Below are 21,426 nucleotides of genomic sequence, written 5' to 3'. Positions count from 1 at the left end.
TTGAGGGAATGTGAATGGGGTAAGGGTGAGTTTTGTATCTGCTACAGTGCCTCACTTGTTCCTGTATCAACATACTCGGAAATTCTCTATAGGACACTACTCGACACAAGTGGGAGAAGGAGAATACTAAAGGCAAGTAAAATTATTGTGGCCCCAGCTGTGACCGTAAAGAGTCCCGAAGATGCTGACCTGAGGGAAGGGACCATTTAAGAAAGGTATGAAATGCTACATGGTCAAGGTAAATCATAACAGCCTACACCACACACATATATTAAAGTGGACTTGCTCACAGTAAAGGTGTTTTAAGAACGGGGAGAATGGCACAGGTTGAAACGCTAGAGTAGGTGGGTGTCTGGAGAGTTACAGGTCTCTTGTGCCAAGTTAGGTGGCTCTGAAAAGAGCCTTTGGTTTCCGAGGTGGTCAGGCTGTGTGGAGGCAGCTCATTGGCGGAAGGTGAACCTGATGATGGCCTTGGTGGCCTCGGACTCGGCGTGCTTGCCAATCTCCCCGGGCAGCAGCAGGCGCACGGCTGTCTGGATCTCCCTGGTGGAGATGGTGGATCGCTTGGTGGTGCGGGCCAGGCGAGAGGCCTCCTCGGCAATGCGCTCAAAGATGTCCTTGACGAACGAATCCATGACGCTCACGGCCTCCTGTGAGAGGCTCAGGCCCTCGTGAACCTGCTTCAGAACCCTGGGGAAGTAGGTGGCGAAACTGTCCGGGCTGCGGCGGCGGTGGAGACGGACAAAGTGGCGGCAGCGGCGACCACCACGGTGGCCTCTGCGCCTCGGCTGCTTCTGCTTCGGGCTCTTCTGGTCCGCTGCCGTGGGCTCCTCGGTGCCGAGGCTTTCCTCAGAAGAGGTCTCACAGCTAGGTTCAGCCATGTTGGGCTCGCCTTCCCGACAGCTCAGAAGGAAGGGCACTGGCGGCAGCTTGAGCAGCAAGGGCCCATTTATACTCGCTGCATTTCCTGACGTCACGGGCAAGTCCTATCTGATTGGACGAAATGCAAAGACAAGAAGCGAGTCACTGAGCCAAGTCTTGTCAGATCTGATTGCTTCCCTCGAGCTTGACATCGAAACCAGTTGCTTCTAATTTTCTTGTGGCGGCCGCCAGAAATCCGTTCAAACATTCCATGTAAACTTGTAGTTTACCTCCAGATGTCGGGTCACGGTCTCAGGTTTGTGAAATACAGAGTAACATCAGGCTCTGTGCTGAGCTTGGACCCCGCTTGGGAGTCGCTCCCTCTCCCCCTGCCCATTCCACTACTGCCCTCCCTCTCTCTCTGACTCTCCTTGAAAAAAAATTTCATGTTGGAAATCTGGAGGAAACTACACCTTTACATGGAATGTTTGAACATTTTTCTAGTGGCCGTCACAAAAAATTAGAGGACGCCTGATTCCGACTCTGACTGAAGAGACGTCAAGCTCGAGGGCAAGCAGTCGGATCTGACAAGACCTGGCGCAGTGACGTGCTTCTTAGCTTTGCATGTTGTCCAATCAGATAGGACTTGCCGGTGACGTCAGGAAATGCAGCGACTATAAATGGGCCCTTGCTGCTCAAGCTGCCGCCAGTGCTCTTCCATCTGAGCTGTCGGCAAGGTGAGCCCCACATGGCTGGACCTGGCTGTGAGACCTCTTCTGAGGAAAGCCTCAGCACCGAGGAGCCCACAGCAGCGGACCCGATGACCCCGAAGCAGAAGCAGCCCAGGCGCGGAGGCTGCTGCCGTGGCAGTGGCCGCGGCTGCCACCGCCGTGTCAGCCGCCGCCACCGCCGCCGCCTCGACAGTTTCGCCACCTACTTCACCAGGGTTCTGAGGCATGTTCACGAGGGCCTCAGGCTCTCGCAGGAGGCCGTGAGCGTCATGGATTCGTTCGTCAAGGATATCTTCGGGCGCATCGCTGAGGAGGCCTCTCGCCTTGCCTGCTCCACCAAGCGCTCCACCATCACCACCATGGAGATCCAGACAGCTGTGCGCCTGTTGCTGCCTGGGGAGATTGGCAAGCATGCCATGTCCGAGGCCGTGAAGGCAGTCATCAGGTTCTATGGACGCAAATGAGCTGCCTCCGGACGGCCTGACGACCTCGCAAACCAAAGGCACTTTTCAGAGCCACCTCACTTGGCACAAGAGACCTGTAACTCTCCAGAGACCCGCCCACTCTAGTGTTTGAACCTGTGCCATTCTGGCTGCTCTTAAAACACCTTTACCTTGAGAAGTCCACTTTAATACATGTGTGTGGTGCAGTCAGTTACGATTTCCCTGATCATGTCACATTTCATCACATTCCTAAGTGGCCCAGTCCTTCAGGTCAGCGTCTCCATGACTCTTTACGGTCACAGCTTGGTATACAATAATTTTATTTGCCTTTTGTATTCTCCTTCTCCCACTTGTTTCGAATAGCATCCTATAGAGAATTTCCGAGTGTGTTGATACAGCAACAAGTGAAGCACTGTAGCAGATACAAAACGCACCCTTACCACATTCACATTCCCTCAACGTACCCCCTCATCCTAATTCAGTTAAATACATAAAAGGGGACCCATACACTGTGCAGAAAACTCAACCTATCTAGCACTGTGCCCTAGTCAAGCTCCTGACCTTGTGAAAGGCCTACTTTAGGTGAATAACTTAACAGAAATAAATAAAATTTTAAAAAAAGGACTTTACTTCATTAAAAATTTATCTGAATCTGTGCCTTAGTAGCATGCCATCTTTACCTTTGACACAAATGGCTTCCTGCCCTGCAATTATGCCTGGATGACAGGGTCATCCAATGAGAGCAGCTGTGCTTCCAGCCTCCCCTGGCAGCAGCCAATAAGCAACTGGCAACGCAGGATCTACGGCCATTGGCCCAAAGGGTGGTGGGGTGACCAGGGCTGAACCAATAATAGCCTTCCTGTGCCTGGAGATTGAGGGGCAAGGTGGTGTGATCGTCGACATGTCTGCCTGTGGGTTTCTGTTGAAGCGCTTCCTTTGAACCAGGGTGGTTGAAGTGTCAACATGCAGATGTCCGAGTGGGACCTGTCCCCGTAATTTTGCATCAAAATAAGAGGAGGCTGCTTGGCATTTAAGGGAACTAAGGTGACTCCTTCCTCTACCTCAAGTGATTTGATGGGAAGACATAGGGTAATGGTAATGCACTCTAACACTCATGGTGTTTTTCTTCTTAGTGCATGGGCTTTTTTCCTTTCTTTGTTTAGTTTTCCTACAGGTACATGCTGAATTTCAAAGTGGTTGGTGATTATCCAAGTGCTTTCCATTTAATTGATTTCCAGCTTCCTATATATCTGTGAACGGAGAACACACTCTAGGGCTGGGTTGTGGGGCTTCATCCTTTGAAATTTGTTACATGTTGCATGAAAACCCACTATTTCGTTATGATTCCCCTGTGTTCCCTGTGAACTCTTAAAATAAATTCTAAATGACATTTGATTTGAATGTAGAAGCCGGTGAATGGTGTCACTCTGAGCCAAACAGTGAGACAAAAGCTCGGTAAACTACAACAATCAAAACTTTTCTTGAGCCCATTAGATGAGAGATAAAGCCAACGGGATATGGAAAGGGATGGGGGACTTGCTGCATAAAGACCCAAGGAAAGCTACCATAAAATGAAGTGCCAGTAAATCCCTGTGGGTGGTCCTTAGAAATGGACATTTACATGGGGAACTGAAGTTTGGAAGCCAAAAGCTCTTTTCAGAGCCATATGCCTTTTCAGAGAAAGGACTGGGGACCATTTAGAAAAATAAAATCCTGTTTCACGAAGTCACTTAATTTCTATCCTGCTGATTGCTGCTGGGTCAAAAGGCCCTTTTTGTCCACATGACTTACAGTGGTTTTTCAAAGTTATTCATGCACATTGGTCTCATACATATCATGTTATTTAAAAAGTCATTTTAAGACTGCGAATCCAGAGGAGCTTGGGAAGATGGCAGAGTAGGAGGAGCCTGAGCTCACCCCATCCCACATTTAAAACTAGATATCATCCAGAAAAATTAAATAAACCAGAGAGCACCCCAAGGACAGGAAGAAGAAACCCCATAACTAAATATAGGGAGGAAGCTGCATCTGAAAGGTTAGGAAGGTCAGAAACGTAGAGGGAGGGTGCCCACAGGAAGGAGGGAGCTGTGCATGGGGAGAGGGCAGAGAAATGGGCCCTCGCACCAGGGAGCTCACACGGGGGAAGCTAATACCCATACTGTTTGGCTGTGTAAACCAGAAAGGCTGAATACCCTGAGTTTGTAAAACCAGTGGGTCTTAGAGCCTGGAGCTTTGAAAGTCAGCTGACTCTGCACTCATCTAACACTGTGTGTTAACCAACTGGAATTAAAACAAAAACTTAAAAAAAAAAGAATGGGAATCCATTAGGATATGTGTGATGTGTGTCGGGGAGGGAGGGCACACGTGGGCTCTTTTGCATTTGTAATTTCGGATCAAATGGCAGTGCTAGGAAAACAAGGTTAAAATGCACCTAAAATGGGCTGTGGATGCAAGACTGGGAATGCAAGTGTGAGTGACACACACGAAATCTGGGAAAGGAGAAAAAAATGGGGTTCGATGTTGAAGTCCAGAGTGGAAAGTGAATACGTCTGACTATTCCCTTCAGTGGGTGAGTCAGGAAAAATGTACCTGGTGAGCAGTCATGGTCTAATGCTGTGGTTACCAAGAAGACGATATAAGGGAAGGGCTCCTGCTTCGCTAATACGTCATAAGCATCAACACCGGAAAATAGTATTAATAGGACAAGCATACCCAAGTCAATCTCTTCTCTTTTATTTTCTTAAGATTTATTTATTTATTTGAGAGAGAGAGAGAGAGAGAGAGAGAGAGCACACAAACAGGAGGAGCCACAGAGGGAGAGGGAGAAGCAGGCTCCCTAATGAGCAGGGAACCCGATGCCAGGTTTGATCCCAGGACCCTGGGATCATGACCTGAGCTGAAGGCAGACACCCAACCGACTGAGCCACGCAGATGCCCCCCAAGTCAATTTCTTCTAAGCACTACTCATATTAATTCAATTCATTGGAATTGCTTCATTGGAATTCACTGGAATTCATTGCAATTCATTGGAAAACAGAAGCAAGGACTGAAACCCAGTACAGAAATACCTAAATCCAAAAGTTCAAGAAGGAAAACCTATTCAGGCTCCCTAGAAACTGAAGTTACTGTTCTGACACATCCAGACTTATCTGACTCTGTTCCTTTCAGGCTACAAACTTTTGTATTTGAGAAACTTAAAATTTCATGACGTGCAACACCTCATCATGGGGATGATGGGAGACTCTGTTCAGAGCAGCTCAAGCCCCACACTCTTCTGAGTCAGCCAAGGAGGGGACCTACATCCTCTGAGACACAGCTATTGGCCCCATGTGTGAGAAGCTGTCCCAAAGTGAGCCACAGGAGACCTCCTTGGTTGTGCCACCTTGGAGATCGGTGGGGGGGGAGGATGGGGGAAAGAGCTGTTAGTCTTTACCGGCTATTTCTTATTTGCTTGATGGCTTAGTCATAGGTGTTTTAATCGTGTTGATTTAAGGTGTAATATTAGCTTTGTAGGGCTGCTAAATCAAATACCAGGGACTGGTCAACTTAAATGACATGTCCATTTATTGCCTCACAGTCCTGGAGGCTAGAGGTCCAAACTCATTGTCTGATGGGTGGGTGAGTCTCTGGGCTATGAGGCAAGCATCTTTCATAAGTCGTTCTCTTTGTCCTAAAATAGCCACATTCTCAAAATATCTACTCATATGGTCTTCCCTCTGTGAGTGTCTGTGACTCCAAATGTCTCCTTTTCCTAAGGACAACAGTCCTATTGGGTGAGGCCTACCTTAATGATTTCACCTGCACACGACCACCAGGGTAATGCCAGGGTAGTAGTCTACCATCAAATAAGGTCACATTTAGAAGAACGAGGGATCAGGAATACAACATATCCATTATCGGAGCACAAAGTTCAACCCATAAGAGTCAGCCCTCTCGCCCCCCAAATTCATGTCTTCATGTCCACAGTGCATTCATCCTATATGAATGTCACCAAAAGTCTTCGCCCATTCCAGCAACAATGCAAAGGCCAAATTTCATCTAAATATCCTGTACAACAGATGAGGGTGCATTTCCAACTCTGATTAATGCTGAAGGCGTAATACCTGCCCAGCTGAGAACGTGTGACAGGAGACAAGAAGTTACCTGCTTCCAAAACACAATGGACAGACAGGCACAGGACAGTCATTACTATTCCAAAATCAAGGTATTGGAAAGGGAAACAAGGGTTCGTGGGCCCAGAGCAAGTTTGGGTTCTAGTAGGAAACATTATACTAGATCATAAGGATGGAGAAGAATCCTCTCTGGCTCTAGGCCCCGAGCTCCGCTCCCACAAGGGGTGGCAGCCCTACACTCTCTGCATGGGAAGTGGCGGCCTCCCACCCATCCAGGGCTGCTGCAGTACCATCTTCTGAGGGCCAGGTGTTCCTAACCTTTGGAACCCAGGAGGCGGCCTCGGTCTCAGGAATCAAGGAGAAGATGGCTCTACAGATCCTGGCATTGCGCCTCTGGGTCTGTATTGGCAGTGGCAGCTCTGCCAGCCACTGAACCTTCTGTGGGGTCATTTGCCCCCTTTCCTGAAGAATAGCCCATGTTCCCAGTGAGATATAGCTGTGGGCCCTTTTCTCGCCTGCCGAATCCCAGCAGTCCCAACAGTCTTCCTTCGTGGTGTCTGTCCCATCTCTTTCCCTTGAGTTCCGGCTAGCCACCTTTCAGCCAGCATCAAATTCTCAGAATAAGACACCTGTTGGCTTTCCCTACAATCCAAAGGGTTCAAGCTATCACACAGTAGGGTCCTCCACACGTTTTTCTCGCATAACCCTATCTCCATTCCTGGTTCCTGCTGAGATGGTCGATTGGACCCACGTGTCACATGCCTAAGCTCCCAACTGATGGCTTTCCAGGCACACCCTTGGCCCTTTTACCAAAGCAGGCTACCTGGTTAGGCTGAGAAGGTTGCAAATCATTGTGTGCTAGTTTCTTCTCATTTCACGCTACCTTCTTCAATTTACGTCTCTCCTCTGGCATTTACTATGAGGAGCAAGGGGAGACCAGGCCATGCCTTCAACCCTGTGCTTACAAATCCCCTCAGCTTATCTGTCCCAGCTCATCATGTGAACCTTCTAGTCTTCACCAAACACAAAACACTCGCACATGGTGTGGGCAAATGCTCTGTCACCTGATAACAAGGATGGCCATTTCTCAAGTTTCCAATAACATGCCTCTAATTTCCATCTGCTATCCCAGCAGAAGCACCCTTCTCACTCACATTTCTAGCAACATAATTTTCATGATGCTCTATGTATTCTCTAAGATGATAAAGTCTTTCCCCATAGCTCTCCTCTTTTCTGTATGAGCCCTCACCTGAAATACACTTCATGTCCATATTTCATCCAACAGTCCCTCAAAGCATCTCAGCTTGTTCTGTCATGTATCTCAAAACGCTACCATCCTTACCCATTACCCAGTTTCTCCCCGCCCCCACATTACCCAGTTTCAGAGCCACTCCCAAGTCCTTAAATCTTTGTTACAACATCATCCCACTTCTGGCATCAAAATCTGCATGAGTGTGCTAAGTCTATCCTTACAAAGTACCACAGACTGGGAAGCTTAACAGAAATGTATTGTCTCACATCTGGAGGTTAGAAGTCCAAATCAAGGGTTATGTGCCACGTTACTTCCTTCTGAGATGTGTGAGGCAAGAAACAGATCCTGGTCGCTCTCTCTCGGGCTCTTAAATTACTGACTTCTCCTATTGTTTGGTTTTGTTTTTTTTTTCCCACATTTTCTTCTCTATGTGCATGTCTTTGTGTTAACATTTCCCCCCTTTCATACAGGCAAAAGTCATTTTGGATTAGTGTCCGTACGAACGAGGGTATTTTAGCTTGATTGCCTCATTAATGATTCTATATCCAAATATGATCCCATTGGAGGTCCTGGGAGTTAAGGATGTCTTCATATGATTTTGGTGCAGGTGGGGGGTGGGGTGGGGGATAGAACAACCCATGTGAGATAAGAAACCCGAGCTGTACATGGGCACATGCACTGCTTCTTCCATCATATCGATTACTTGTTGTCCCGTTAGAGAAGTGAGGTGACCTCATTCACCAACCTTTTCCTCAAGACGGTATTAATGTTGCTTAATTTTATCGTATTTTTTATTTTTCTAGCTTCCTATCTCTGCAAAAGTGAATATACTCTGATTTCAATTTTTAGAAATTGATTATGGTATTTTTGGCAATCCATATTTGGTCGATATTTTGAGAATGGCATTTGTACTCTTAAAATACTTTGTAAATGCCCCTGTGAATGATGACATTCCCTGCCAAACAAATCTGGATAATCTCCAAAATCCAAAAACTTTCCTTAGCCCTTCTGATGTGCCGCAGGAACCTCCTGGAGTGTCACATCACAAAACTTATTTAGCTATGACAGAACAATATGACTTCCAGAAAAATAGGGTGGGCAGTTCCAGAAAACGAAGGATACCAGAGAAAGCTTTTGTGTGTAGCAAAGACGTGAAGCGCTGCAATGCCTCTTCCATCACTAGGTGCCAAGTCTGGATTTTTGTTGTTATTTTGTTGTTTGTTTGGTCCAATGTAGAAGAACTCGGATGAGCCATTATAACTCCGGAGCTCTCCTTGGGATCATTACAGTAAGAATTTAGGATCAGTGGTCATGCTCATAAGGTTTATTGCTTATTGTTTCTCTGGAATATTTGAAAAATCTAATGAAAGGATTTGGAAAATTACGGAATTTATGCTGTAAGGCCAGTGGGAAACATTACCGGGAAATAAACAACCAGTAATTGTCCTTGGTAGTGTCTCAAGATGGGGAAGAATATTTGGGGAGCAAAGGCTCTTCACCACCATGCAGATTTTCAGAGATACAACGGTGAGCCTCTTTGCATAAACAGCATTCCACTGAGGGACTTCCTTTCTGTCATGCTCACTGCTGGTGTTTCAAAGTCCCCGTGTTTGTCCATGTGACACACAAAGCTTTTGTGTCTTGCTCTTACATACTGGTCTCTTATGTAGCATTTTATGTGAGAAGTCATATTAAAAAATGGAATCCATTAGGACACTTTGGCACTCCTTTGGGTGCTTTGCTCCAGAGTTTCAGAAACCAAATAGGAGCATGAGTAAAACAACACTGAATGCACCACATAGACTGTGAAGACTGGGAGTGTGAAGGTGAGTGACAGATACAAACTCCAAGATGCAGTGAGGGAAAATGGATGTTGAGGCCTAGACAAAATGGAAATGAGTACCCCTGATCACTTCTGACAGCACCTGAGGACAAAGGGCATCCGGTGAGCATTCATTCTCTAATAGTGTGGTTAATAGTAAAGACTGATTGAGAGAAGTGAATTTGTCACTTAAGTAACAAATTATAAGCAACAACCCTGGGAAACTAGTACTAGTAAGTCGACCATCCTCAATCAAACATTTTTTAAAGCTTTTAATTATTTATTTGATGGAGAGCGAGAGTGCGAGAGTGAGGACAAGTAGGCAGAGCGGCAGGCAGAGGGAGAGGAGAAGCCGGCTCCCCACTGAGCAGAGAGTCTGATGAGGGGCCTGATCCCAGGACCCTGGGATCATGACATGAGCCAAAGCCAGCCGCTTAAACAACACAGCCCCCGCGTGCCCCCTCAATCCAACTTTCTCAACATTAATTTGTTATGGAATTCATGGAAAAACAGAAGACAGGACCCAAACTCCGTACAGAATTCGCTAAATCAGAAAGTTAAGGAAACAATTCCTATTCCAGGGTCCCTAGTAACTGGAGCTAACACTTTAAGTAGGCCAGATTTAGCTGATTCTATAATTCCGAAGCCTGTAATCGTTTCTTGTGGAAATCACAAACCTTCAGGACTTGCAGATCGGCTTCATGAGGATGATGGAGGCTTCTAGTCAAGGCAACTCAAGCCTCAGTCAGCTGTCATTTAACCAGTCAGAGATGTGGAGCCGCTGACCCACAGCATTGGGCCTAGGGTACAGTCAGGTGTCTCAGGCTGAACCAGTAAGATTCTTACTGGGTACTCATCCTCTTCACTGAGTGGGAAATTGGAATTATACTTTACCTGCTGTTTGTTTCTTTGTTTGACTAGTTGTATGCTTTTAACCATGAGGAGAAGGATATGAATCCAGGCCTGTGTGTGGATGTCTCTCTCACCACTTCCATCAGGTCAGAGGAGAATTGCTCAGATTAATAGTATTAAAAAGATTTCCCTTGATGTCGACCATGTATCTGAAGTCAGGCTATTTGAATATACACTTTGTTGTTGTTGTTGTTGTTTACCTGTTGCTACATGGGCCTGAGCAAGTAAGACCCATGGCATTACATACTCGGCTTTGCATGAATTAGTGCTTGAATGACTACAGACTTTGAGAAAACTGTACTCTTTCCTACTGGGAAAAGGAGATGCCAAGGAAAATTCTATTCATGGTCCTTAGGTCTGAGTGAGGGGGAAAACAAATTCCCTGAGAATGTGCATTCACACGAGTGTCCTGGTGTAGCTCTGGGGTTCAGGTTAGCACTGCCAGCATGATGCCAACAGTTCCTAGTCAGAAACCCAGACACATTGCAAATGCACTTCTAATCCTTCCTGGAAGAGGAACCTTAATTGAGGCTGTTACAGGATTCCTGGGGATAAAGACCTCCTACACAAGCACACAATCCCATAACAAGCTGCCCCTCTCAAAATCAAACAAGAACCCAAACTGGAAGGTTCCAAATATTATTACCAAATGCCAACTTCCAAACACGGTTAAAACGTTCATATAAATAATTACAAGAGGGACGCCTGGGTGGTTCCGTCGGTTAAGCATCTGCCTTCAGCTTCGGTCATGATCCCAGGACCCTGGGATGGAGTCCCACTTTGCGCTCCCTGCTCAGCGGGGCCCTGCTTCTCCCCCTGCCTGCTGCTCCCCCAGCTTGTGTGCTCTCTCTCTCTGACACATGAATAAGTAACATCTTGAAAAAATAATTACAAGACATGTAAAATGTGAGTAGGAAGCGACTCGTTATCAAAAATGTCTTAAATCGTTTTCTAGTCTTGAAAATACTAACTGCTAGATTAAAAGATCCACCAATTTTACACAACAAAGGACACATACCAGATAGAGAGAATGGGTGAACTAGAAGAGAGGTGAAAGGAATAAGGCAGAACTCCTCATAGAAGGATAAAGACAAAAATGGGATGGAAGTGAGGCAAAGAGACTTAAGGAATGGGGTAAGTAGTTATTAAGTGCATCTCAGCGGCATTCCAGAAGCAGAAACTTGGATGAATTTTGGAAGAATAATATTCAAAGACAAGTGTCTGGTAATTTCCCCAAATTTAAGGCAGCCATGACATCCCGGATTCAGGAAGCACACGTGGATCCACTGTAGTAAAGCCAGGATATAAGCATAGAGAACAAGTTAGCAGACAACAGGGCACGGTGCCTAAAAATGGAATACCAAACAATGTGATAACATACCTCTTTTCACCAAGAAATGGAAGCCAAAAGCTAGTGCTGAGAGAAAGCCACTGTCAAACTACAGTTGCCTGGGTGGCCAGAGTATCATTTGATAATGAGGCTATCATAGACATGAAGATGTTCCAACCAGAACTCTCCTCAAACCAGACTCTGCTTCAGCTGCTGAGAGTGCAGTCAGCTGGCAGTCCTCGGCCATTAGCCCTTTTAGGCGCTCCCTCGACTACAGAGAGCTGCCTTGTCCCAGCTCTGGGACTTCCCCTGATGGCCACATCCAATGTCTGATCAACAAGAGTTGAGTAATATAGGTCCCTCTGGTGGTTTCTTAGACAACTTGGGTAAATTGGTGTTTTGTTTTGTTTTGTTTTGTTTTCCAGCCAACCACACTTATATTTGGTCAGCAATTCTAGTTGTGCGGGTATTGTTTTTACAACCTAACTACTGTTAAGAAAACAATTTTAAAACTTGGCAAATGCTGATAAAAACACTAAAAACCTTTCTGGTGTTTTTATCTCTATGACTACCTCTTGGTGTGCTGTGTTTGGAAACTATGGTCTTTGCCATTTCTCCTGAGGGTCTCAGTCAGAACTCGGGGCAGTGGCTCGTCAATTATATCTCTTGATTTCTACCAGCACTTTGCAGGCCATGGGAGAGTTCCTGCCCAAGTCATGGCATCTTAGCCCAGGACAACAGTCCATTCTGAGTAGTAGGAGAAATGGCCCCAAATTGGCCAGTCATTCCTCTGGAACTAGGGGCCTGGGATATGGAGGTCAGACTCTCTCAGTAAGCCAAAGCTGAAAAGCCTACAATTTTGGTGCTTCTGGTGAAGTCTTCCCGAAGCTCCCCTGCTGGGGCATCAGGGAACAAGTGTTGTTGGTTGACCTTTCTTCTCACTGGCGTGTTTTTGTGGTACTTCTGAGAGAGGCAACAGGAAGCTTAATACCAACTCTGATTAGTTGATACGATGCCAGGAAAGCCAGAAGAGGAGAAAGGATCTTCAGGGGGACCCATCTGAGGTACCTGCAGATTCTAGGCTGTCAAGAGGAAGAGGACTTTTTGGTACACTGGGAATGGGCCCTCTGGGACTCGTCCTTCTCCCTCTCCTCTCCTGTAGTGGCACCTGTTGAGTTAGGCTGAGCAGCTGACAATGATAGTAGTGACTTGGAAAAGTAAGTAAACCAGACCTGCCAAAGGGCACTGTGTTCCCAGGCCTGTTCTGATTTATTTGTGAGTATTGGTTTTGCCATCTGAGAAGATCAGCATCTGGTTGCTTGTCAAGAAAAAAGAAAAGGTATGCCCATGACTGTGACAGAATGGAGGCTTGCTGGGGATTCGTGGCTGCTTGACTTTCTCTCCATTCTACTCTGGGCACTATTGGGCACTACACTGGTCTGGCCCCACCGGGGCAGGCCAGGCACACACATGAGAGCTCTGCGTGAGAATTTCTGGGATCTCCGGTTATCTCTTGTGGACACACCTGAAGGATCACAAGGTCCCAGGCATTTCAGCAGTTCCACAGACAACCACCCCAATCTCCTATCTTCACCTCTCGCTTTGTGCAGAATACATGGGGAAATAAGATTCAGCTCTGGTTTATCCCATTCTGCTGGCCCTTACTTACAGCGATTACAAACTAGCCCTGCCAGGAGCTATTATGAGGTGTGTAATTACTTATGACCAGTTGAAATCCCCCCCCACCTCTTAATAGTAACTTCTTAATATACTGTATTTGGGTAGATAAATGAAAAGGGACTTGTCCAATTTATGCCTCTCTTTCTTGTGTGCTGCTCCCCACCTGCCAAAAAATTTGCCCCCCCCACACACAAAGCAATTGAATACAAAGGGAAGGTGCTCCAATATTGCTACCTCCTGTTACACATGCCTGTTTAAACCCAGGCATCATTTTCTTCCTCTCTCTCTATGTATTCATGTGTTTCCATCACCACCACTTTACCTTTGGTGTCATTTTAAGAGATGGACATATTCACTCTGGGTCTCCAGAGCGTCCTGGTTTCTAGCATGTCCTGATCCAATGGCACTTACTGCTTATCAGAAATAAGGTAATGATGTGCAATATAAAGTATTCCAATAAAAACAGGACTCTCCTAAGTTCTGTTACTGTTTTGATGTTGAAACTCAGCAGACAAAATGCACAATGAAATGGAATGTTTGAAAGATCTTCTGACCGACGTCCCAACAAGTTTACTGGGCACCTGATTTCCTTCTCCGATTGTCCGATGTGATGTGAAGCTCGAGGGTATGCCATCACAGGGGGCACGGTCTGGCATAGAGCCCCAATTCCGTGCGTTGCACTTTGTCCAATCAGTTATGGAGCTTGCCCGTGACGTCAGGAAATGCAGCGACTGTAAATGGGCCAGCGCCCCCTCGGCAGCCGCCATTGTCCTTCCTTCCGAGCTGTCGGGAAGGCGAGCCCCACATGGCTGAGCCTGGCTGTGAGACCCCTTCTGGGGAATGCCCAGGCATGGAGGAACCCACAGCAGCGGACCCGAAGAGCCCGAAGCACGAGCAGCCAAGCCGCCAATGCCCCCGCCACCGCCACCGCCGCTGCCGCCGCCGCCCCAACAGTTTCTACGCCTACTTCCCCAGGGTTCTGAAGCAGGTTCACGAGGGCCTGAGCCTCTCGCAGAAGACCGTGAGCATCTTGGATTCGTTCGTTAAGGACATCTTCGAGCGCATCGCCGACGAAGCCTCTCGCCTGGCCCGCTCCACCAAGTGCTCCACCATCACCACCAGGGAGATCCAGACAGCCGTGCGCCTGCTGCTGCCCGGGGAGATTGGCAAGCACGCCGAGTCCGAGGCCACCAAAGCCATCATCAGGTACACCGTCTGCCGATGAGCTGCCTCCAGACCACCTGACCACCTTGCAAACCAAAGGCTCTTTTCAGAGCCACCTCACTTGGCGGGAAAAGGCCTGTAGGCTTTAAAAAGTGGGACAAACTCTAGAGTTTTTGTTCTCGTTGTGGCATTCTGTGGATATTTAAAGTAGTTTTACTTTGAACCAAACATGATCGGCACTGCTTTCATCTATATTTGCGTGCAGTTTTTCCCTTGGACAACTGTGGACTCTGCTTAAACATGCCACTTTTCTGGGCTTTCCTACACGGTCATTTCTGTTTGATATTTCTGTAGGTCCGCCTCAATGGGGGTTATTTTTGGTATAATGATGTTTACCATTTTCTCTCTCATTCTCTCATGAGCGTGTGGTGAATTTTCCAGAGGTTCGTTATGGGTGATATGGCAACAGATGAAGTGCAGAAGCTGATATCAGAATCCGTCTGACTTCTGTTAGGCGGGTTATTGAAGGGATGTTTAAGTAGCTAAAGCAACGTCAATCTCCTTTATGCTCTTATAGAAAAGATATTTTTCATATGCATTTGAAATTTATATTAACATGATATAATGGGTTCCTAGTACAATTTTTAAATGGATTCTGGAAAATATATGAACATTTATGTCTTAATATTTTGTACAGTAAATATAGGCAGATGTTACTGACAGTACAGCTTCGGTGGTTCCTCTTTATTTATTTACTTGTTTTTATTTTGTGTGTTTTTTTAATCAGGTCTTTTATTTCAACAGCAGAGAAAGCAGTACTGTCCTATTTGTGATAATACCACCGTAGCACTATACAATGTTTAATAGTTTACAGCATATTTTTACAGGTACTAATTTATCTGGTGTTTACAACAATGCTATCATGACTAGTTTATTACAGAAGCAACTCAGATCCAGAGAGCTCAGAGTCCCAAAACTTGTAAGTGCAAGATCAGTTCTTGAATGCAGGAGATCCACAGGCTCCACCAGGGTCCATAAGAAAATGTGGAGAAAAGACATACAATTGAAGTCATTTTTCTGGTGCTGAAGAAAACTGTATTCAGTTACTTCTTTCCACCTCTCATTTAAATTTGTCATCCCCGTTATCGTCTCACCCCACCCCCACCATTCTTACTACCTAAAGATTGAAAATATGGCTCATTCATTCACTCAACAGAATCCTTGGTATCTACTGTATCTGGAATAGACACTGCAAATATGTCTATGGGTAACAAACAAACAAACAAACAAACAAACAAAATAGCCATGCCTGACTTCAGGTTGCATTTGCTTAGAGTCGGCTAAGGTTCCTGTTTCGTTCTAAGAGTGTAAAGTTTCCCAAGATAAAGCTGTTCTAGGTATTTACTCATTTGCAGGGCAATCAGATCAACTAAAACTATTTAGGTTCTCTTTTTTTTTAGCGTTTACATCTTTTTAAAATTTAATTTCCAAATATTCACAGATACTTTTCAACTGTAATGCTGATAAAGAGATTTCTTGTCACTTTCGGGCTATAATAAGAATGATAGTAGCATTTTATCAGCAAAGGTTGTTTTAAGATTTTGTTTGAGATCTGTGTGCTCAGAATGACAATTTTGGTTTTCTAAGCATTTGAGGTAACTTATTAGATATCAAACATGCCCTTCCAGTAGCTTCAGCAGCCATTGCAAACACTCTTTTCTCTTGGTTTATTTAAGTAAGTTATCGATGTTCCAATTTTAAAATTTACTTAAATTTGTGGAAGGGAACCCCTTCATCGGAGGCACTTCGAAGTAGTTTGTAGCCCGGAGATACGTATTGTATGGTTTGTTTGCTGATGTCGTTTAGGCCTACCTTCCCCAATCAGAAGTGATCTGAAAGTTTTAAGTGCATCTGAGCTGTTTCATTACTCCCAATTTTATGAGCATTCACATCTCTTTCTTAACCTCATTGAAATGCAAGCCCGACACTAATCGCCCTACTTCATTCTCCAACTCATTCCTCTTTCTTCAAAAGGAGTTGTTGTCACAATCCCTGAGTGAGTGATTTTGCATTTTCTCACAGGAAGGGCTCCAAGATGCCCTAAGATTAAGAATGTCAATGTGCTACCTGGAGCTTTCTGCTCTACCTACCTTTAGTAGGTGCTCAAACAGGTTCGCCCTGATGACAGTATCTATTCTAAGTGTATGACCATCATATGCCCCGCTGTTAGTGATCGTCTCCATCATCGAGTGAACTGCTTTTGAGAGTACTCAGCAGATCCAAGTTTTGTTTTTACCGGGAATGTGAACTTCCTGAGAAGAGAGACCTTGTCTCCTTTGCTGTCATATATCAGGAGGGAGTACCATGTATGGCACTTGGTAGCGACTCAGTAGTTGTTGAATAAATACGGGAAGATGGATGAGAGCAGATGTTCTAGAGTCCCAGAAGAGGCGGTGATGGGTCAGGAAAGAAAAGGCAAACCGCAGTGGGTTGAGGAGTGAGATGAGGTAGATGAGGAATGGAGGTAGAAATCGGGTACTCTTTCAAAGAAAAGGGATACCGGTCAGGAAGTAGGAAGAGAGTGTTAATGGTATCACAGAAGAGGGGTTTTATTTTAGGATTGGGAGATAGGACAATGTCTATTGGTAGTCAGTAATAGTGGCTGAATCGCAGTTACTGGTATTGCTGTTACATTACTATCATCATCACCATACCTCTATCATAGGAATTTTGAAAGATATTCTGACCGAGGTCCCAACAAGTTTAGTGCGCACCTGAATTGCTTCTCCAATTGTCCGATGTGAGGTGAAGCTCGAGGGTATGCCGTCACAGTGGACACGGGCTGGCATAGAGTCCCGTTCCCCTGCGTTGCATTTTGTCCAATCAGATATGGAGGTTGCCCATGACGTCAGGAAATGCAGCAACTGTAAATGGGCCAGCGCCCCCTCGGCAGCCGCCATTGTCCTTCCTTCCGAGCTGTCGGAAAGGTGAGCCCCACATGGCTGAGCCTGGCTGTAAGACCTCTTCTAGGGAATGCCTGGGCATGGAGGAACCCACAGCAGCGGACCCGAAGAGCCCGAAGCACGAGCAGCCAAGCCGCCAATGCCGCCGCCGCCACCGCCACCGCCGCCGCCGCCGCCGCCCCAACAGTTTCGCCGCCTACTTCCCCAGGGTTCTGAAGCAGGTTCACGAGGGCCTGAGCCTCTCGCAGAAGACCGTGAGCATCTTGGATTCGTTCGTTAAGGACATCTTCGAGCGCATCGCCGACGAAGCCTCTCGCCTGGCCCGCTCCACCAAGTGCTCCACCATCACCACCAGGGAGATCCAGACAGCCGTGCGCCTGCTGCTGCCCGGGGAGATTGGCAAGCACGCCGAGTCCGAGGCCACCAAAGCCATCATCAGGTACACCGTCTGCCGATGAGCTGCCTCCAGACCACCTGACCACCTTGCAAACCAAAGGCTCTTTTCAGAGCCACCTCACTTGGCGGGAAAAGGCCTGTAGGCTTTAAAAAGTGGGACAAACTCTAGAGTTTTTGTTCTCGTTGTGGCATTCTGTGGATATTTAAAGTAGTTTTACTTTGAACCAAACATGATCGGCACTGCTTTCATCTATATTTGCGTGCAGTTTTTCCCTTGGACAACTGTGGACTCTGCTTAACCATGCCGCTTTTCTTGGCTTTCCTACGCGGTCATTTCTGTTCGATATTTCTGTAGGTCCGCCTCAATGGGGGTTATTTTTGTTATAATGATGTTTACCTTTTTCTCTCTCATTCTCTCAAGAGCGTGTGGTGAATTTTCCAGAGGTTCGTTATGGGTGATATGGCAACAGATGAAGTGCAGAAGCTGAAATCAGAATCCGTCTGACTTCTGTTAGGCGGGTTATTGAAGGGATTTTTAAGTATCTGAAGCAACGTCAATCTCCTTTATGCTCTTATAGAAAAGATATTTTTCATATGCATTTGAAATTTATGTTAACGTGATATAATGGGTTCCTAGTACAATTTTTAAATGGATTCTGGAATACATATGAACATTGCTGTCTTAATATTGAGCCCTCAATAAATTTGGGCTGAATAATTTCCTCCCACATGGCACAGGAAGGCAGCCCATTCACCCAGGCCTGGCCTTCCTCTCCAAAGTCTGGTTAATTTCCCTCAACCAGGTCCCTGGGAAGTGGTTATAAGGAGGGCTTTGTTGGCCGCTAAGCACCCTCCCACACTCCCTTCTCCTGTGAGGTTTTAGCCTTGGCAGAAAAGGTGTACATGGCTTGCTTTTGCACTCCTCGCCACACGTGTTTTACTGACAACTGTGGTGGGTTGAGATCTCTGACATGTCTTTCGAGCACCATCCAAGGCTATCCTGCCAACTCCGGCAGGCCTTAACCAGTTGGCACCTCCTGTTCTTCAGCACATGTTTTAATAGATAGCCCACTCTGCTACACTTCTCCTTCCTAAGACAGCAGTGTTTTGCCACAAAATTAAAACATTCTAAAAGAGTCGATCAGTGATTTCGTTAGCTCTGCTGTATATGGTGAATGATTCCCTGGAACTAGCCATCCACCTCCCCCCACCAAACATCACTGGAATGCAAGTAATGTTCTGACCAGTGGGTTGTGAGCAACCTAGGAAATCCACTCAATGTACGTCTCCCAGAGTCCAGGAAGGAAACCAACATCCTCCGTGGTTTTTAGGAAAAGGGGTCTGAACAGAACTTGGGGGATGAAGGGTGGGCCGTGGGTGAAAACCGTTATGGAATGCAATACATCCCTACGTCTGGTACACCTGCCTCTGCAGGCACATGAGATGGTTTTAGCGGCACAGAGATTTTTTTTCTTACACTTAAGCAGTGTAGTTAGTGTGAATATAAAATATACGAACACCATGTTATCCTGAGACGTTGTAGATATTATGGCTAGGAAAATGTTTTCAAAAACCTTGAAAATAAGTTCCTTAAAATAGCTCTATTCAATAAACAATTGGATTGGTGATATGCACATGTAGCAAAAAGCTTGAAACTGTTAGAGGAAGGATTTTACATGCCATCCAAATGGTTATAAGCTTCCGAGTCAGAGAAACCTCATTCAAACCTGGTCTACCACTTAGCAGCTGTGTGACTTTAGGAAAGGAACCTAAATTTTCTGAGCCTTAGGGGAAAATGGAGGAGAATAATAGTAGCAGCTTCACTGGACTGTTGTCAAGCTGAAGCCAGGAGCTTTACACTTTAGTGGTGTGAGGGCCCAAAATCTAGCGCCGGGTGTTCTGGTTTCCGATGCTACCTCTTCTGCTGACTAGCTCATTGTCATTGAGCAACTTACTGCATCTTTCTGGGCCTTACTCTCCCTGTCTGGAAGATGGGACTCTTAGAGGGTTAAATGAGTTACCACATTTGAAGTGCTTAGAAATATTTCTAGTATATATGAGGCATTATGTGTTTCATAGATTAAAAATACCTACATGTAAAGCTCCTGACACCTGACTCCTAGTAAGTCCTCATGAAACAGTACCCATTGGTGGTGCTTTGTGTTGCCAGCACCTGGAACAAAGAACTGTACAGTCAGAGTTTGATTAAGAAGCAGCATTTAATTGCCCAGGACTCATGCAGAATGGACAGGGCCCAGCACCCTTCTGCAGTAAAAATCAAAACACAGGGCCGTGGCCATGGAGGGTGGGCCTTCTTAAAGGACTGTCAGGAGTGGGGTTGGAGAGAGGCCCCAAGCTAGCTTTCTTTATCTTGTTAAAATAGGTGTGGGTCATTCCAATGAATAGAAAAGGAAATTAAGTTTCAGAGAAATTAAGCAGGCCGCCAAACGCCACACAGCCTATAAATGACAGAGCTCGGTAGGATGCTATCTTGAAGCAGAACTCAGAGCCCAAGTGGAGGAATAGAGAACTGGTGCACTGGGATTCTGATGAAAGGGGTAAATAACGGAAATTCCTATGGTAGAGGTATGGTGATGATGATAGTAATGTAACAGCAATACCAGTAACTGAGATTCAGCCACTATTACTGACTACCTCTAGACATTGTCTTATCTCCCAATCCTAAAATAAAACCCCTCTTCTGTGATACCATTAACACTCTCTTCCTACTTCCTGACCGGTATCCCTTTTCTTTGAAAGAGTACCCGATTTCTATCTCCATTCCTCATCTTCCTCATCTCACTCCTCAACCCACTGCGGTTTGCCTTTTCTTTCCCAACCCATCACCGCCCTTCTGGGACTCTAGAACATCTGCTCTTATCCGTCTTCCCGTATTTATTCAAAAACTACTGAGTCCCTACCAAGCGCCATACATGGTACTCCCTCCTGATATATGACAGCAAAGGAGACAAGGTCTCTCTTCTCAGGAAGTTCACATTCCCGGTAAAAACAAAACTTGGATCTGCTGACTGAGTGCTCTCAAAAGCAGTTCACTCGATGATGGAGACGATCACTAACAGTGGGGCACATGATGGTCATACCCTCAGAACAGATAATGTCATCAGGGAGAACCTGTTTGAGCACCTTCTAAAGGTAGGTACAGCAGAAAGCTTCAGGCAGCACATTGACATTCTTAATCTTAGGGCATCTTGGAGCCCTGCGTGTCAGAAAATGCAAAATCACTCACTCAGGGATTGTGACAACAACTCCTTTTGAAGAAAGAGGAATGAGTTGGAGAATGAAGTAGGGCGATTAGTGTCGGGCTTGCATTTCAATGAGGTTAAGACATAGATGTGAATGCTCATAAAATTGCGAGTAATGAAAGAGTTCAGATGAACTTACAGCTTTCAGATCACTTCTGATTGGGGAAGGTAGGCCTAAACGACATCAGCAAACAAATCACACAATCCGTATCTCCGGGCTACAAACTTCTTCAAATTGACTCCGATGAATGGGTTCCCTTCCACAAATTTAAGGAAACTTTAATATTGGAACATCGATAACTTACTTAAATAAACCAAGAGAAAAGAGTGTTTGCAATGGCTGCTGAAGCTACTGGAGGGCATGTTGGATATCTAGTAAGTTACCTGAAATGGCTTAGAAAACCAAAATTATCATTCTGAGCACATAGATCTCAAACAAAATCTCAATACCACCTATGCTGATGAAATGCTCCTATCCTTCTTATTAGAGCCAGAAA

At 45.8% G+C, this 21,426-nt stretch overlaps 3 protein-coding genes across 3 annotated transcripts; all 3 read left to right on the top strand.

The window, feature by feature from the left end:
- The first annotated feature begins 1,609 nt into the window (after nucleotides 1-1,609).
- On the top strand, nucleotides 1,610-2,056 carry LOC113931358 (late histone H2B.L4-like). Its single transcript, XM_027609246.1, has one exon. The coding sequence runs from the start codon at nucleotides 1,610-1,612 to the stop codon at nucleotides 2,054-2,056; it is 447 nt and encodes a 148-aa protein (XP_027465047.1).
- An 11,892-nt stretch (nucleotides 2,057-13,948) lies between these two features.
- Nucleotides 13,949-14,596, top strand: LOC113931308 (late histone H2B.L4-like). Its single transcript, XM_035725853.1, has one exon. It carries the CDS (start codon nucleotides 13,949-13,951, stop codon nucleotides 14,366-14,368), a length of 420 nt encoding a protein of 139 aa, XP_035581746.1. The 3' UTR covers nucleotides 14,369-14,596.
- A 2,709-nt stretch (nucleotides 14,597-17,305) lies between these two features.
- Nucleotides 17,306-18,415, top strand: LOC118356595 (late histone H2B.L4-like). Its single transcript, XM_035725852.1, has one exon. It carries the CDS (start codon nucleotides 17,306-17,308, stop codon nucleotides 17,726-17,728), a length of 423 nt encoding a protein of 140 aa, XP_035581745.1. The 3' UTR covers nucleotides 17,729-18,415.
- Nucleotides 18,416-21,426: the final 3,011 nt, after the last annotated feature.

Source organism: Zalophus californianus, chromosome X, assembly GCF_009762305.2.
Source record: "Zalophus californianus isolate mZalCal1 chromosome X, mZalCal1.pri.v2, whole genome shotgun sequence".
NCBI lineage: Eukaryota > Metazoa > Chordata > Mammalia > Carnivora > Otariidae > Zalophus > Zalophus californianus.
This window is presented reverse-complemented; position numbering and strand designations above follow the sequence as displayed.